The following is a 19,281-nucleotide window of genomic DNA, read 5'->3' on the forward strand; positions in this document are numbered from 1 at the left end:
TTTGACTCTGCCATCCAATTATTTTAAAGGACCGAGACTGAAAGTAGATGAACATTTTAAAGATACACAGATGTGCACATATACATATCCATAAACAAAGACAAATCAATAAACATATTGAAACAGCAAGGTACCAATGTCAAGCCTGGTATAGTTTAATATTTATTTTTTAAAGAAATATCAAAATATCAAAGATTTTTTAAAATCTATCAGTTGATAAGATGATGTAAAAATCATTGTTATTAACTTTTCTGCTGCTGCTAGAAAATGTGATGCATTGAAGTTATTTCAAACTAGAAGCCAAAGATTTTACTTGACATGTATCAATTTAGTATAAAAGGTACTCATATGCCCAACAGTCAAATTCACTAAACTAATAAAGTACTCCATTATCTTAACCGCTATTAGTTCTTGTCAATTACTGTAAGTGTGTCTTCCTAACATTACTACATAATCAGGCCATGCATAGACAGCATTACCGTCTGTCATTTTTTCTTTACACTGTTAGAACATAATGTTTTAAGCTATGGGTATAAGTATATACTATTGCCTGGGCCTTCTCGACTAACCATACATGGTTATATATGTATTCTGTTTTGATATAACCTAGTCCACTACAACTGCTAGTCTGGTCTTGTCTATCTTGATTTCATGTTGGATGCAAGTACAAAAGATTGTTCCTGTAATCTTTAGTGAAATGAGAACAATTCTTAATAAACACAGAGCTCAATAGCCAAAAACATGTTAAAAATTATTAGAGTTGAACTCTAGATTTGATTTAACCACTTGCCGTCGCCGCACCGTCAAAATACGTCCACAAGGTGGCTCTCCTAGGCGAGAGCACGTAATATGACGTCCTGCCTAAAAGCCGCCACTAGGGGCGCGCGCGCGCCCCCCGCTCGCCCCCGACTCCCGTGCGTGTGCCCGGCGGGCGCGATCGCCGCCGGGCACACGCGATCGCTCGGTACAGAGCGGGGAACGGGAGCTGTGTGTGTAAACACACAGCTCTCGTTCCTGTCAGCAGGGGAAATGCTGATTTTCTGTTCATACAATGTATGAACAGAAGATCAGTGTTTCCCCTAGTGAGGCCACCCCCCCCCCCCCACAGTAAGAACACACCCAGGCATACTTAACCCCTTCCCCGCCCCCTAGTGTTAACCCCTTCACTGCCAGTGGCATTTTTATAGTAATCTAATGCATTTTTATAGCACTGATCGCTATAAAAATGCCAATGGTCCCAAAAATGTGTCAAAAATGTCCGAAGTGTCCGCCATAATGTCGCAATACCGAAAAAAAAATCGCTGATCGCCGCCATTACTAGTATTAATATTAATAAAAATGCCATAAAAATACCCCCTATTTTGTAAACGCTATAACTTTTGCGCAAACCAATCCATAAAAACGCTTATTGCGATTTTTTTTTACGAAAAATATGTAGAAGAATACGTATCGGCCTAAACTGAGGAAAAAAAATGTTTTTTTATATATTTTGGGGGATATTTATTACAGCAAAAAGTAAAAAATATTCATTTTTTTCAAAATTGTCGTTCTATTTTTGTTTATAGCGCAAAAAATAAAAAACGCAGAGGTGATAAAATACCACCAAAAGAAAGCTCTATTTGTGGGAAAAAAAGGACGCCAATTTTGTTTGGGAGCCACGTCGCCTGACCGCGCAATTGTCTGTTAAAGCGACGCAGTCCCGAATCGCAAAAAGTACTCTGGTCTTTGGGCAGCAATATGGTCCGGGGGGTAAGTGGTTAACTTTAAATAGTTAATGCTGAACAAGCTGCTCCAAACAATCGATTTCCTTCACTAGTACATGCTCTTGCTGGGAGCACTGCATAAACTATATGTAGCATCAGCTACCCACAGTTTACAGCATTCTATCCTGTCAGTGGTATGAGCACTCCCATTTTATTCTCAGAACAAAACTGAGTCAAGCTGACCACTGATCAACCATCCACAGGAGGCCTTGTACTTTTATAAATTAATGTTATGCTTCCTCTGAATGGCTGAGTTAGAGAGGCAGGCAGATTATGTCGGAATCTCTGCCTTAACCAAACAGAAGAAGTCTTGTATTCTTTCTTAAAACACCAAGCAGCACAATTTTTTTCCAGGAATGGGAAAGGGACTCCTTGTACCGCTGCTAGAACACAGCTCTGCATACTGTATGTAGCTGATGATATATACAGTTTATACAGCACTGAGAGCAGAAGCATTTATTAGTGAAGAAAATAGTTATTTTGTACCAGCTTGGTCCAAACCAAAAGGTTTTTTAAAGTTAAATCAAACCTGGAGTTAGGCTTTAACTGCCCTGTGCAATTTAAAAGAGACCTGATCAGATCACAGTGGAGCATCCATGTGCTGTACCAATTTAATCATCAAATTACATGCAATTAAAAGTTCTGCAGATAAGTAAAAGTTTATTTTGCAAGATGAAAGTTTGTTTTGAAAATTAACATGCTTTGCTCCTTTAGTAAATTGGTAAAAATTTGCCATAAAAAATTGCCATACAAATTTGCCATAAACCCATGCCAACCAATCAGCATCTATCTGGCTGTGATAGGTAACTGCATGCAAACAATCTTTCTTGATCTTTCTAAATTGAAAAACAGTAAAAAACTAATCTAAAATTTGAAAGTTTTTTGATAACATAAAATTTGCTTTGCATTGCATGCTGCTGCAAAGTAAAGTAAGCAGTACTGCCATTTCAAGGCAATTAAATCGAGGACATTTGAATGAATTAGTAAATGCTGCATTTGTTTCAAAATGATTGGCACATTGGTTGTAATATATTAAGGCTGGAAGGATATGCAATTTGTTCCTTGAAATGTGACATTTGTTCTAAACACTAATAGAGAAGATCCTGGTATTAATCAAAGATTTAGACAGACTGGTGTTTTTTATAGACTTCTCTGCAGGATACAGAAGTGAAAATGAGAAAAAATATTGAACAGCATAGGGTGTCACCTACCAGGGTTGATTTAAAAGTCAAGAACTAGTAATTAGAATCAGCTGTGTTTTCTAGTCACATTTTCCTCTCATATACATTATTGTTTTCTTGCAGCAGTAACTTATTATTACTATTGCAATTTTGTCACAAGAATCTTAACTTGTGGGAGTGTGTAATTCACTTGCAATTGCAGGAGCAGTTTGCATCTATATTTGAAGAAGGGTGCATGGGAGAGGGGTCATCTGTGACTGGGTTTTTTTTTCAGCTGTGCTCTCATGTTACATTTTATAATAAATAAAGAAATTACTTTTTTTTATAAAAAAAATTGAAGTCTTATTTTTCACTCTATTATCTGATTATGATATTCAGAAGGCACATGAAGAGATACAATAAATGGTTAAAATGTTGCCTATATTCATATTAAACCTGGACACCTCAAAATCAAATTGGGGACAACATTTTTGCAGAAAATACAAGTAGGCTCCTGTATAGGTTTTGTTCTGGGGCTCTGTATATGTTATCCACGTCCCTTGTTTACAGAAGGAAGAAAAGACTAGTTTGCGGACATATATAGACTAAAGGCTATTCTAATAAAGCAGGTTTAACCACTTGAGGACAGCCTAACGCCGATATATGTCGGTAGAATGGCACGGCTGGGCACAAGCACATACAGGTACGTTGCCCTTTAAGTGCCCAGCCGTGGGTCGTGTACGCCGTGACTGCGCACGCGGGACCCGTGGACCCGACGGCCCGCGATCGGGTTACAGGAGCTGAAGAACAGGAAGAGGTGAGTATAAACAAACCTTCCCCGTTGTTCTCTGTGGCTTGTCACTGATCATCTATTCCCTGTCATAGGGAATGACGATCAGTGACGTCACACGTCCAGCCACGCCCCCCTACAGTAAGAATCACAAACTAGGACACACTTAACCCCTTAACGCCCCTTAGTGGTTAACCCCTTCACTTGCATTGTCATTTTCACAGTAATTTATAGCACTTTTTGCTGTGAAAATGACAATGGTCCCAAAAATGTATCCGATGTGTCCGCCATAATGTTGCAGTCATGAAAATAATCGATGATCGCCACCATTAGTAGTAAAACAAAATTATAAATAAAAATGGCATTAAACTATCCCCTATTTTGTAAACACTAAACATTTTGCGCAAACCAAAAATATGTAAACGAATACGTATTAGCCTAAACTGAGGAAAAATATGTTTTTTTATATCTTTTTTGGGGATATTTATTATAGCAAAAAGTAAAAAATATTGAATTTTTTTCAAAATTGTCCAGGTCCTTTACCTGCATAATGGTCCAGGTCTTAAGTGGTTAAACAGAACTATAGTGAACAGAACAACATGGGGAAAATATCAGTAAATATAATAATAATATGCTTTCCACAATTCAGTGTTATTAAACAAAAAGTATGATATATATTCGTTTTCGTTTTCGCCCAATGCATTTTCGTTCAAATTTCAGGTATATTCGTTATCGTTTTAACAAACGATAATGTGTGTTATTATTATTTGTTTATTTTAATTTTTTACACGGTCCGTTCCATTTGTTAAATGCTTTAAACATTAATAGTCATGTGCACTGCAGGAAAAAAAATATTAAAATATTTAATTTTTTTTTTTTTTTTCATTTTTCAGGTCATTTGTTATGATCGCAATTCATAGATTAGTAAATTTGACAATTCGAAATATCGTAAATTCTAAAATTCTAAAATCCGAAAATCCAAAAATAAGAAAGAAAATCCCAAAATCCAAAAATTCTAAATAATAACTAACCAACTAACTAATAATAACTAACTAAATTATAGGTATTGAAATTTCCTTTCAAATTTGGCTGTTAGTGAACGTAACGAATACAAATTTATCCAAAGTTACGAATTATCCGAAATAGCGAATGCCGCATTTAACAAATGGAAAGGATTGAATTAATAATAAATAATATAAGTTATCATTATTGCTACTGTATGTATTATTATTAATTTATTACGTTCTTTTTCGTTAATTCAGAGGTTTCCGAATTAACGGATTTGTCAAAAATTGTTAAAGAACGAAATCGGAATGAAACTAATTGCATGTCTAGAAATAAAGCTTTTTTTAGCCACCAAAAACATGTTGTGAACTTCATATGTGGGTTAATCAGCACATACAATCCTTTTTTTCTAATTGTGAGATTCATTCTGCGTGCTTATATATCAAATCTGAATGTGCCAATGGAAATTAAAGCGGGGGTTCACCCTAAAAAAAAAATTAAAACATTACATCCAGCATACGAACGACATTTACAGTATGCAGGTCTTTTTTTTTCTTTCGCCGTACATACCGATATAGTGTCATTTTCTCCCCAGCTTCCGGGTTCTGATTCCCGCTGGACTGGGCGTTCCTATCCCTGGTTTAGATGATTGACGTGTTGTGAAAAAGTTCCCATGTCGCACAAGGCGCGTCACCAGTTTTCCGTAAATAGCCGAGCTGCAAGTTGGCGCTATACAGCGCCTGCGCCCGCTGTGTAGAGCTGACTGTGCATGGCGCCGTATAGCGCGGACTCGCAGCTCGGCTATTTATGGAAAACTGGTGGCGCGCCTTGTGCGACATGGGAACTTTTTCACAACACGTCAATCATCTAACCCAGGGATAGGAACGCCCAGTCCCGCGGGAATCAAAACCCGGAAGCCGGGGAGAAAATCACACTATATCGGTATGTACGGCGAAAAAAAGACCTGCATACTGTAAATGTCGTTCGTATGCTGGATGTAATGTTAGAATTTTTTTTAGGGTGAACCCCCGCTTTAAAGGAAAAGTCCAGCCTGAGCTTGTTTTGTTGGGCTTCTCATTTTGCACTCCTGTGACCCGTTTTTAGCAGAGAGCAGTCTGAAGTTCGCTCTCTGCTGACATCACAGGAATCAGTCCAGGCACCGTATCATGACAACAATGGGAGTCTGGATCCACCAGTTGCCTGGACTGATACCTGTCTCAGCATACCGCTGAGAGACTGAGATGACCGCTACCCGCCCCTCCACAGCTCAGTGCTCCAATAAGCATGGAGGAGCAGAGCGGAGAGATGCTGACTGGCAGTCAGCAGCTCTCCTCTGGGGGATCCGTGAAAACCGAGCCATCAGCGGTGTTCGATGGCTCGGTTCTCAGTACAGAGGTGGCGGGGGGACAGATGCAGTATCGAATCGATGCTGTATCCACCTTGGTTCGTATGAATAGGGAAAAAAAGAAAACACAAAAAGAAAATACAATAAAAAATACAATAAAATATCCACGCAGAAAAGCAGAGCACAAAACCATAATTCTTGTTTTCTTCACCATAATTTGCAGTTCATCCGTAGAATCAAGATTTGATTGAACCCCTTTTAGAAGTGGTTCTGGATATTTGCTTAAATTTATTTTTGATCTCCTGTCTGAACTTCTCATGGCTATCTGGGTCATTCATAATCCTATCTAATCTGATGAATTGACTCTTTACAATCAATACAATCAATACAAAAACAGAGAATGGGTGAAAGTTTTAAAAAGCCAGTAACTGGCTGCAATATGATGGTTTTACATGTAAATCTGTCACCAGTCCAGATCCACCAATTATCCCCTTAGAGTACAAAAAATAATTGCCATCCCTGTCATATATAATGTCATGTTGAAATGAACTTGTGGATGAGCCCTATTGATGTGCTTATCAAAAGCTAGCAGGGTTTCAATGTCTCTCTGCCACACAACCATCAACCTGACACCACATCAAACTATGACTGGCAAGTGCTAAATTGGAAAAACATGTGAAACATGTAAAAACAATTAGAGATAAGATTCTACATGCTGCTAAACCTAAATTTGAAGTTTCCCACACATTTTGTGAACTGAGAAAAGGCTCATTTTCATATTTCGAATGTACCAATTTTATCAAGGGCAACACCTTTACTAAGCCTGATGAATGTAATACTTATAGTACCGTGTTTCCCCGAAAATAATACCCATAAAATAAGCCGTAGCAGGTTTTCTAAGCATTTGCGCAATATAAGCCATACCCCGAAAATTAGACAGTGATTCTTTGCATGCTGCAAGCTGAGAAATAGGAAGTGAAAGTAAAAGTCTCCTCAGTGAAGTGAGGAGCAGGACGCTCTGCTTTAGGTATTGTGTATCCTCAGGGGAAGAAGTAAAGCTGTGGCTCCCGTTTTACTCAGCAGTGTGGGTTTCTCTCCCCCCAACAACATTCTGTGGGTCTCTCTCACCCCCCACAACCACCAGTAAAGCCGCTGCTTAATAAAAATAAGACATCCCCTGAAAATAAGACATAGTGTGTCTTCTTGAGGAAAAATAAATATAAGACGGTGTCTTATTTTCGGGGAAACACGGTATTAAACATCACCTTACAAATCAGAGCACACATATAGAATACTTGCTTACGTGTCCCTGCAATCCTTTTGTAATAAGAAAACCCATGCAAAATTTGTCATACAATATCACGGCATAGATATTCTATTAAACCGAGACAGACAGTTCCCCTGTGCCCAAGCTGGACATGGGGACATTTTACTGGGGTTTCTAATCATCATTATTATTGCAAAATGTAAAATCTTTATTTGTTCTTATGATATGAATTTTACTATTTGTCTCTTTGTATTGAAGATTTCCTAGGTATCGTTTGGCCAACTCTGATTAGGGATATATACATAGATTCTGCCTAGGGATCAGCAAGTACACATGTTGACAGCTCTACAATTATACTACAATTACAACATATGTTGACAGCTAAATGTGTTACTATCTTCTTTAAGCTAGATTCACACTGCTGCAATCCAATTTAGATCCAACTTTTGTTGCAACTATGTGATGCAAATTGGATGATACTTTGAAGTGGTTTTCATTTTCTATGGGGCAAAAACTGCACTGAAATCAATAGTACAGGAAACTTGTGTAGCTCTAGCCCCGTAGGAGCTGCTGGTTATATTTTGGGTGGCACGTTACCTCTATATTCTCGCTGTCCAGGGTAAAAGGAGAGTCTGAAGAATTTCAATGTCCACACCATGCACTTCTTTTTTCTTTGATTTATTTTAAAGAACTTTAGAAAAGAAGGGTGAAGGGTGGAAGAGTAGGTAGGTTCAGGTGCATAATCACAAATAGGGAAACACTCCTGCTTCCAGCGAACAGTTCTCATCGCCACTCTAGCCAGAGTGGGTATTACTCACCTCTGCCACAGGATTCAGCACCCGGATCTCCTCAGCTTAGCTTTGGTAGAACTTTTAGACCCGACAGGTGACACTATCAAGCCTCTCGGTGTTCGGTGCATCCTTCAATGAAGTTTCCAGGCCTTCTCCCAAGGTACCAGCCTCTTGCATGGCCCTCTCCAGGATAGGTCCTCCCCTGGCTTCCTTCATCAAGTGGCTTCCTCCCGCAGGATGGACAGCACAGGATCAACTTTTGCAAGGCAGGCCCCAGCCAGACTACTGGGCCTACAAACAAAGTCACAGCCCCAGGCCAACGTGGTCCCGGAACCAGGATTCAGGACACACACCTCAGACCAGGCAGGCCACGAGGTGCGTGGGATGACAGACCGACATTGACCATGCCCTAATGGTGTCTGTCCCTTAAGTACCCCTCCCCAGAATGCACAGCGAGCAACTACTCCCACTGATTCTCTGCCGAGGGGGACACTCAATGTATCTTGACCTTGCTGCTGCCACCCTTGGCCTAGAGTTGTAATGACACCCCAAGGCGAACAATGGTGGATACTCCCGGCACAGTAACGCCTGAAACAGAGGCTAAATCGCCCCCAATCACTTTTATCTGAGCCAAATAACAGCTCAGACCCCAATAAATTTAAAGCAGCGCCTGTTCAACAGGAGCAGTGCGCTACACTTGCATTGATGAAAACAATGTGATTTCCATTTTCATGCAATTCTGTGCAACTCAAATTGTATTTAAAGTCGCAATACTGTGAGAGGAGCCTTACTTTGTATTTCAATTGTGTTTTTTCGGGTAAATAACATAGTTCTATAATAATATAATAGTAACCTAATAGTTGCACCCACAAAATTTCCATAACTATCAGGATTATTATGTTTACCAGGGGCAATGCCACTTTAGGTATTCAAAATCATATTCCATTATCCAAACTACTCTGAAAAAAAGGGGCAGCAAATAGTACATTAAATGTAAAATCATTCTTTAATAAATAAATTCAGCAATTCCATTCATATCTTACAGACCTGGAAAGCATCTGTACATGGCCCCTGGATGTTGTTCCTGAGCTTGCTGTGGCTACTTATCCAGGCACAGTTCTTTTCAAATGTAGGGGGGGGGCAGATTACCTAACTGAAGGTGTTGGGCAGTGGCATCTCTGCAGTTATATTTTCAGATCCTATTGCTAGGTTGTTTTGGGATCAAACTTTGTCAAGCCTATTGCCACAACAGGCTCAAGCACAAAACCCAAAGGCCATACCATGCACAAGTGCTTTCTATGTCTGTAAGATGACAATGAAACTATTGTTTTTAATCAGTAAATAATTATTTTACTTTTAATGCATCTTCAAACCCAATTTTTAATTGGATACCTGAATGAAGTTTTAAATACCTGAAGTGTGCCTGAGATCTTGTTGCCCTTGTCAACATGATAACTCTGACTATATATGATCTTGTGAGTGCAACTATTAACTTACTTTTTTCTGAAAATAATTATACTTACTACAATATGATGTACCATGTTTTGTGTCTCTTACTTTGCATTTACCTTTATTACATTGGTGCTGTTACACTATTTGATCAATGAACTATTCATTGGAAAGTTTTTATTCCTGTAACCATCTTTTGTGGGACTGATATAACATGCCATTGGAGATGTGCATTTCAAAATTTTTCTTTTTTTAGTATGTAATATTACCTACTTTATTGCACACTTGTATAGGGTCTTTTCCGAATACAATTAGTCTAATTTCTTTGGACACTTTACTTCCATACAATGTGCATTAGAAGTTGAAGCAAGGTATATATACTGAGGTCTCCACATTTCTCAGCTGACTTACTTCATGCACCATCTAGCTCTCACCTCCTAATTCTCACTGTCCTTGGCACCTTTCAGCACTGTCAATCATTTAGACTCAGTGTCATGTTTGGGCAGTAACATGGGGGTTTACATGCAGTCTTACTAGGGAAACCTATCTCTTGAGCTTACGTAGTCACCCACCAGCTCACCCATCAAGCTGACTTAACATTTGCATAAGCCCTCCCAGGAGCTAGCATACTGCTTAAGAAGGATCCTGAGAGAACAAACAAGCAAAGAACAGCACACAGACCCAATGACATTACTGGGTCTAAAACAATATATATACTAAAAAAGGGAACATTTAGTTCAAACATTTAAGGGAATGTATAATATGAGAACATCACACTGCGGCTTCAAAATACCCTGTGTTGAAGTACAATAGAGAGCTGGACCTCTGCTCAATGCAGATAACCAGCTCTCTGCAGGTCTGACACAACCCCTGCCCAGTGCTTCAATAAATAGTCCTGCTCAGAAAATATGAGTGCTGGGCAGGGGGCTATTGTATTGCTGGAGACCCAGTCCGATGTCCTCTGAGTTGAGCAGCAGTCCAGCTCTCTAGTGTTTAACTACTTGCCGACCAGTCGCTGTCATTGTACTGCGGCAGGTCGGCTCGTTTCCGTGAATCATCGTCATTGTACATCAGCTCGGGAACTGTAGTTTGTGGGCGCGTGCCCACTCGCCAGCGGAGCAGACTCGATGTCCGTTGGCCACCTGCGATCGTTCCCTGCAGTGACAGAACGGGGATCTGTCTGTGTAAATAAGGCACATCTCCGTTCTGACAGGGGAGATCACACAGATCAACAGACATGCCATGACTAAGCGCTGAATTGCAGCGTGAAACGCGTCGGCCATTCTGTACCCGTTGTTTGCAGTGCCTGTATGTACTTTTTACATTAAAAGACCAACTTTATTTTAAGTCATTTTGGAGTGCGGCTGTCCAGAGTTCTTTTCGTTTTTTTGCTACAATCCGAGATCACACAGATCCTGTCTTTCTGCTATGCAGGAAGATGGATCTGTGTGTTTCTCTAGGCAGCCCACCCCCCATACAATTATAGCACACCTGCAGGGAACACATTTAACCCCTTGATCACCACTGATGTTAACCCCTTCCCTGCCAGCATCTTTAGTAAAATAACAGTGCATATTTTTAGCACTGATTACTGTAATAATGTAACTGGTTCCCACAAAAGTGTTGAAAATGTCAGTTAGGTTTCCGATCTGTCCTCTGCAATGTCGCAGTCTAGCTAAAATCACAGATCACCGCCATTACTAGTAAAAAAAATTATAATAATAAAAATGCCATAAATCTATTCCCTATTTTGTAGACGGTACAACTTTTGCGCAAACCAGTCAATATTAGCTTACTGGGATTTCTTTACCAAAAATATGTAGAAGAATATATATCAGCCTAAACTGAGAAAGACATTTTTTTTATATTTATTTTTTGGGCATATTTGTTATAGCAAAAAGTAAAAAATATAGTTTTTTTTCTAAATGGTTGATCTTTTTTGTTTTAAAGAGCAAAAAATAAAATCTGCAGAGGTGACCAACAACCACCAAAAAAAGCTCTATTTGTGGGGACAAGGGACGTCAATTTTGTTTGGGTACAGCGTGCAATTGTCAGTTAAAGTGATGCATCACCTTATCGCAAAAAATGGCCTTGTCCTTAGGGGGAAATCTTCCGGTCCTTAAGTGGTCAATTTTTTTTTTAAAAAAGGGTCCACAATTTTGCAGTCTGGCTGCATTACAGTTGCAATATAGAAAGCTATTAGAGTTTGCTATTTTCTCTGTTTCATTTAAGAGACATTGCTACAAATATTTGACCGTTATTAATAAAGAATTTCATATTTTAGTCAGTTAATTGATTTTTTTTACATTTGTGCATTTTATGAGTAAGAAAACATGAAGCAAAATAACTTGTGTGAGAAAATAAATATATTAGATGCTGGCCCTTAGCAATCAAAGTGCCTGAAGTAAAATGGTTCTTGTTGCCCATAGCCAATGCAACTGATCCTATTCTCCTTTTCATTCTCTTATACAGCATTTGCAGAGTGAAAGGATGCATTTTACTGGTTGATGTAGGCAAAAGGAATAGTTCAAACACTTTGATAAAGCTGATTTTCTTTCATGTTGAGTACATGGGATTTTATTCTGTTCTTTACCTGGAAGTCAGAAATTTCTATAAAGATGTAAGTGAATGGAGATTTGTGGATTGCTCACCTTGCTCCAGGCAATCTCTTCCTCTAAGTTAGTTGGCATGCCCTCCTCAGAGGATCTCCTTGTTACCTCTGTGTCTATCATTGCTAGCCATTCAGTCAAGCTGCTTGTTTCTTTCCTGAGCTTTCTTGATAATTTTAGGCATTTTTCCAAGACCTGCTTCCCCTCAGTCACCTGATTAGAAGAAAAATTCACATAAAAATGTTCAACGGCTGAAACAAGTTGTGAAACAGCACATGAAACAAGCTTATTTAATATGGCAGTGCAGAAAGCAATGGATGTGTGCAAAATGAAGCAACCAATTGAATTATAATTTTTAGTTACCTAATAGAAATATTTGATGTTGTTTTTTGCTACATTTTGTAAAATGTGTTGTACTTTGTTGAATAAGCATGAAACTCCATTATTGAAAAGTCCAACTTCAGGCAAATATTAAAATACATAATTAAATCTAGATATGTATTTACTAAAACAGACTCACTCTGCTTTAATAGAAAATCATTTTCACAAAAAATATTAATGACTAAAACAAAAGAAAAAACACAACTCTGAATGTGTAGGTGATGTTCACTTAGCAAAACGGTGAATATTCATTTTGAAAAGTTTATGTTCAATTTTCTCAAAGTGAATGAGTACATGAGCGTAAGATGCGTTCACTTTAATTACCCAATAATGTGAAAGGGAGGTTAGACTAAAACCAGGATTTTTGTTAGCAAATGTACTTTAAATTATTTAACAAGCTTAGTGAATACTCACTTTGCAAAATGAAAAGTCTCATTTTTTTTTATAAAACAACAATGTTTAAAAGTATGCAAAATCCACAAGCTTTAATGATTTATTATATCATACTTTTAAATGTGAAACAATTATTTCAAAGTATAGCTCAGCATAGATAAGCTTCAATAAGCAGTAGACAAGAATAAATTAGTTTATGGGCACTGACAATCATTTTAAATGACAGCACAAGCACACTTTCTTACTTGTTCCCTCAGTTTCTGACCAGAGACCAAGGCAGGAAGCCAACACTCTCACAGCTGTTACTATTAATTGGAAAGGGCTAAGATTTTTTTTAAAAAGCTCAGGAGATTTAAATATACCGGTGTCAATATAGTACCAAGTCAATATAAACAACAAGTAACTTATTGGGGGTTATTTACTAAAGGCAAATCCACTTTGCACTACAAGTGCAAACTACAAGTGCAAAGTGCACTTGAAATTGCACTGAATGTGCACTTGGAAGTGCAGTCGCTGTAGATTCGAGGGGGAAATGCAAGGATAATAAGCATTTTAGCTTGCACATGATTGGATGAAAAAAATCAGTAGAGCTTTCCCTCATTTCAGATCTACCCCTCAGATTTACAGTGCCTGCACTTTCAAGTGTACTTTTAGTGCAATTTCAAGTGCACTTTGTACTTGTAGTGCAAAGTGGATTTGTCTTTTGTAAATAACCCCCATTGTTTCTCTTTAAATCCTAGTCTCAAACATCATGACCAACGGTTAAAAGCCAGAAACAAATAACACCAAAGAGAGCAGAATAGTGCCCCAACTAATGCACATTCAATTAAATCGTTCTCCACTTTTTGATTACATAGCTACAACATAAATACCATAACATTACAGAGGATGCAGTCACACATTCCTAATGGACAATTGAATTTAAAGAGTATCTACCCCTAAGAAGGAAAATTTAATATAAGGATTCATCTTACCAGTCAATAGATGTAGTAGCTGCATTCATTTTATTTATTCATCTACTGTTTTATCTATGTATCTATGTATTTTTCAATGTATGTGTGATCCTGCCAGTAACACATTTTTTTTTATGCTAGGGTGGCAATACTCACTTATTGTACCATATTTATAGGGATATAGTATTGCCATTGTAGACTGCAAGCTTCTGATTTGGATGATGGCACAACCACCTTTTTTGTCACCTCCATAACATAACACTCTCAGTGTTCTTAATTTAATATGGAGGCTGCCACTGCTGACCTCATTCTGAAATGGTAAATGGCTATTTTTTTAGGATGATCAAATGGCTTCAGTACTCTCTGTCACAGGACAAATATGCAGATCAAAACTTCTGACTGAAAGTGGTTGTTAAGTCTCCTTTTCTTTTTAGGGAAAAATAACAAACATGTTATAGTTACCTGCTCTGTGCAGTGGATTTGCCCAGAGCAGCCTATATCCTCCACTTCTCTCGGGTCCCTCTTCAGTGCTAACGCTCCCTCCCTCCTATTGAGTGCCCCCCACAGCAAACAGATTGCTATGGGGGCACCCAAGCTGATCCACAGCTCCCTATGTCCATTCAGACATGGAGCCACAGCCCAGCCCACCTCATTGGCTGACTGACTTTGATGGACAGCAGCTGGAGCCAATGGCACCACGCTTTTGTCTCAGCCAATGAGGAGCGGAGTCCCGGCCAGCCAAGTGTCTTGTGCAACATCGCTGGATCTAGAATGGTCTCAGGTAAGTATTAGGGGGGCTTCTGCACACAGAAGGCTTTTTATCTTAAAGCGGAGTTCCACCCAAAAATGTAACTTCCACTTTAAGTACTTGTGAATCCCTGACATGCAACATTTGGCATTTCATTTTTTTTTGGGGGGGGGGGGCGGGTATAGAGTTTTCACAGGTACCCAGCTCCCACTTCCTCTCCTGGTACCGTGGGGCCAGAAGGAAGTTCACCTCTCCCCCCTCCCTCCCTGGAATATTCTGGGACATGTCACAGGTCCCAAAAGATTGCCCGGCTATTCATAGCGTGCATGCCAACACTTGCAATGCCGGCGCTGCAGAGAGGAGGGGGAAAAAAGCAAGGCTTTGGGCGGCCTTATCGCTGGACTGTGGAGCAGGTGAGTGTCTGTTTTTGTAGCTGCTGACTTTTAAATGGGTGGAACTCCACTTTAACGCATAGAATGCATTAAGATAAAAAAAACTTCTGACTTTACAATCACTTTAACTAAAGAGTTCATGTTTGCTTCACACAGTACTGAGGACAGAGACAGTCAGGCAACTAAAATGGTTAAATGGCCAAATGGCCAGTGATAAGAGGAAGATACAATCTATAAGGAAAATATAGGTTTGGTTTAGGTACCATAACAGTGTCATGCAACTAATATCATAATTTTGTTTGTAGAAGCTAAAATTCTTCCCAATATGCGGTGCTATTAGTTATTAGTTACTACACTACTGAGTTCAATAGCTAGATTAAACGACAAATAGCCATGGTGTATACTAATTAAAGCCTAATAAAAACTGTATATAGGTGTATTCTTGCAATTTCAAAATAAGGGCTATTCGAAAATAATGGTTATTGTATGCTTTTCTATTGCATTGAGTTCATAAAAATGCTGTTTTCTCACATTTCTCATGGGATAGTAGCTTCATGAATGGCAATCTCAAAGCAGACATTTTACATTCAAATGTTGCCCTAGTGTATTATTTATTTACTTAAACAACCAGGCAGTAGTCTTTTGGGTACATGTTGATACAGGTAAATGCTATACTTTTTTTCCCCTTGTCTCAAAACTTTCTGAAGCCTTACCCTGCAAACTAAAGTCTATATATTGTGCATGAATTTAAGTAGAGTTGAAATGCTGCCATCTACAGCACAAAGATTTTTTAACAGCCATGTTATGTGCATGAAGTTCTTTCCTTTGCTTCTTATTTGAAATAAAATGCACTTTAAAGGAGTATTCATAGAAATCACGTGCAATCAAGTGCAGCAAAAAAAATGAACAGGCATTCATAGACCGTAGAGGGCTAAAAGATATACAGGCATGAACCAATAAATTTAGGGAGCAAAAAACATCAAAAACACTTTAAATGTAGGTTTCTTGAATATGTCTATTTGTTTTCTACATAGCAGGAACAAGGGAAGTACAGTCAGATTCCGCCAAATCATATTAGGAGACATTTATGTAAACATTTTCTAAACTGACCAATGATTAATTGGCCTTACTGCCACCAACTATGAGCTTTTCATTAAAACTCACCTGAGATCCCATGTCTACGGCTAGAATTTTTATTGTAAATATAAACTAAATATGTAGTTGTAAGCACAAGTAAAAAAATAATGATGAAAGGGGTTCAGTGGGACAGAATAGTGCAGCCCATGACACAGCAACATGGATATGTTATGATTGTTGTAACAATGAATAGCTAATAAGTCAATACTGTTAAACAGGTGCCTTTTCTCCATGTTAAATCTGTGGAATAACAATCGTGTTTGTGCTGTGTAAATGCATTATCCTCTTTACTTTAATGACTAAACATGTATATCAGTGAAATAGGCATCCTTATCCTGTAAGTGTCTGTCCTTATACAAACTCCAGAGAGACCTGTGGATATTGCTAGTTCCCATGTTTTCCAAGGCTTCCCTACAGGGATATAATAAAATTAATAGTAATAATGTGTCCTGACATTTCCTACATCTTGCTTTGAGTTAAAATGGGAGAAAACAATATTCATTCTGATGATTACAAGAAAAGAGCAAGTTTCATACGCAGTACACAAATCAGTTAAATTCCTTCCCTGCTCTTTAAATTCTATGAAAGACTGTAGGCGTTCATTCCCACTTGGGGGAACTTTTTGCTTTAGGCAGAGATATGTATAGGTTTCTGGTTCCTCTGCAATCTTTACTCCTTATTTCATACTACAAGCATCACCTTAGCAACTTCTGTTCTAGCTCATTATGTGCCAATATTAAAAGGATGTCTTATTTCAAATGGCTTTAAATAAAAAGGTTGAAGCAATTTGGCAGCTTAATTAAGAACTACTCCCTAGTCATCCTTTTTATATTAACCTATAGTCTTCAACCTGGAAGGTGTTTGGATTTATAGCACAGTACCCCTGTATCAGGGTATATAGCATGAAAAAGACCTTTTGTTGGTTTCAGATAAAAATGACTTAACACTAATACTGAATTCACAGGGAGTCCTGCAGATGGCAATGAAACAGATTAAAATAATGTATGCTGTGACATTTCTGAATCTAATGTGCAGTAGACTGAAGATAGTGTAGGTAGAAGTGCTAATGGACAAACACCCTGCTGGCAAGCCTGAAGCAACATTTTAATCAGACAAGTTTTCCTGAATTTTAACAATCTGTATTACCTCTGCCAGGCTATTGTTATACTTGATAAGTATAACATGTTTACATTTTTATCTGTGGGTGCTAGGATATATTATGACCTCAGAAAAAAATGCATTTACTGTGTTTGTATTCTATAGGACAATAACAGCAATAACTTAAAGTAGTTGTAAAGGCAGAAGTTTTTTTAGAATAGAATGCATGAAGATAAAGAGCCCCCCTCAACCCCCCTAATACTTACATGAGCCCCATATCTATCCAGGGATGTTGCACAAGAGACTCGCCTCCCTCCTCTTTGGCTGAGACAGCAGCAAAGTGCCATTGGCTCACGCGACAAGTCAGTTAGCCAATGAGAAAAGAGAGGGGCAGGGCCAGGCTTTGCCTCGGCTTTGTGTCTGAATGGACACAGGGAGCTGTGACCCAGCTCAGGTGCCCCCATAGCAAGCTGCCTGCTGTGGGGGAACTGAACAGGAGGGATGGGCCAGGAGCACTGAAGAGGGACCCAAAAACAGAAGGATCTTGGCTGCTTTGTGCAAAACAACTGCACAGAGCAGGTACGAATAATATGTTTGTTATTTTTAACAAAAAAAAAAGAGACTTTAGTATCACTTTAAATCCATTTATGGGAGGAATTCCATTATGTGTACTTCTTGTTCTTGCACACACAATATGGCAAACAATAATGTCTCTTCATAGTACACCCCCTGATCCTATCATACTCACTCACGCCCTGCTCCTTCTTCCTCTGCAGCCAGTAGTATGGGATAGTATGTGACCCTTCTCCCTGTGACAGTGCCCATGCCAAGCAGCCAATTGCTATCCACAAGCACTATTACATTACAAAGGAAGTGATGTCACCACTCCCCAGGTTGTCAACAAAGCTGATTTTACCGCCTGCTGCGACAGAGAAAGAAACAACAAAGTATGGCAAGATGAGTATAAGGCTGTTGTAGTTTTCTTTTAAATGAAAGGATCTGCTTGCTATTTTTCTGCGAATGTGTCAGCTCAACCACATCTTCCACCTTTAAATGAAACTGGGATCTGCTTGCTATATCTGTGTATGTCTCTTTGGTATGTGACCTTCTCTATCTGTTGCCCTGTGTGCATAACCATTATGTTGTTGCAGGGGCTTCTATCCTTAAGGCTTTTTTCTCTAAGTGATTCTTTCTACAAGTGATATGCACTTCAAGCTCTGCACTTCTGCGATTGCACAAAGCAAACATGCATAGCAAACTGCACTGGAAAGCACCTAACTCTGCGACATGTGCTCTCTACCACTCCTTCTGACAGTTGCGTCATCTCTCCTCAAACTCTCTTACCTTCACCCCTCTTCTCCACCCCACTGCTTATACATATAACCCTGCCTTCTGTCCTCTCTCTATTACTGCTCCTACCAACTCTTGCTCTATCTACATCCATATAAAACCTCCAGTACTCTGAGGCATGCCCCTTCATATAAATCACACTCCCACATTACTTCCCTCACCCTCCTACTTCTCCTAACCTATGGTGACATATCCCCAAACCCTGGGCCTCCATCATCTGTTTTTCCCAATGCTCCCATCTCCCTATACCCTCTGGCAGCAGCCACATCCCACATAACTTGTCTGTATTCCTCTTCTTTCCAAAACCAGCCTCCCCTTCTCCTGTGCCCTCTAGAATGCATGCTCTGTTTGTAACAAACTCACCATCCTCCATCTCTTTATCACAAATTCCTTTAACCTACTTGCCATTTCCGAAACCTGGCTTCATAAATCAGATACTACTTCTCCTGCTTCCCTCTCCCATGGTGGCCTTCTCTGGACTCACCCCTCCCCCCCAGATCAAGTGGACGGAAAGGAGGTGGAGTGGGAATCCTTCTAGTCCCATGCAGCACCTATCAGGTACTTCACCCACCTCCCTCTCTGACACTCTCCTCTTTTGAGGCACATTGGATTTGTCTATTCTTTCCTATTTCTCTAAGAATTGCTGTCAT

At 39.1% G+C, this 19,281-nt stretch overlaps 1 protein-coding gene across 1 annotated transcript in view; it reads right to left on the bottom strand.

Moving 5' to 3' along the window:
• Nucleotides 1-19,281, bottom strand: part of DMD (dystrophin) — a 2,981,380-nt gene that overhangs the window by 1,714,893 nt on the left and 1,247,206 nt on the right. The window contains exon 34 of the mRNA XM_040336499.1: nt 12,222-12,392. Coding sequence (XP_040192433.1) covers nt 12,222-12,392 — 171 coding nt within the window. The remainder of the gene's footprint in view (nt 1-12,221; nt 12,393-19,281) is intronic.

This window comes from Rana temporaria, chromosome 2 (assembly GCF_905171775.1).
Source record: "Rana temporaria chromosome 2, aRanTem1.1, whole genome shotgun sequence".
Lineage (NCBI taxonomy): Eukaryota > Metazoa > Chordata > Amphibia > Anura > Ranidae > Rana > Rana temporaria.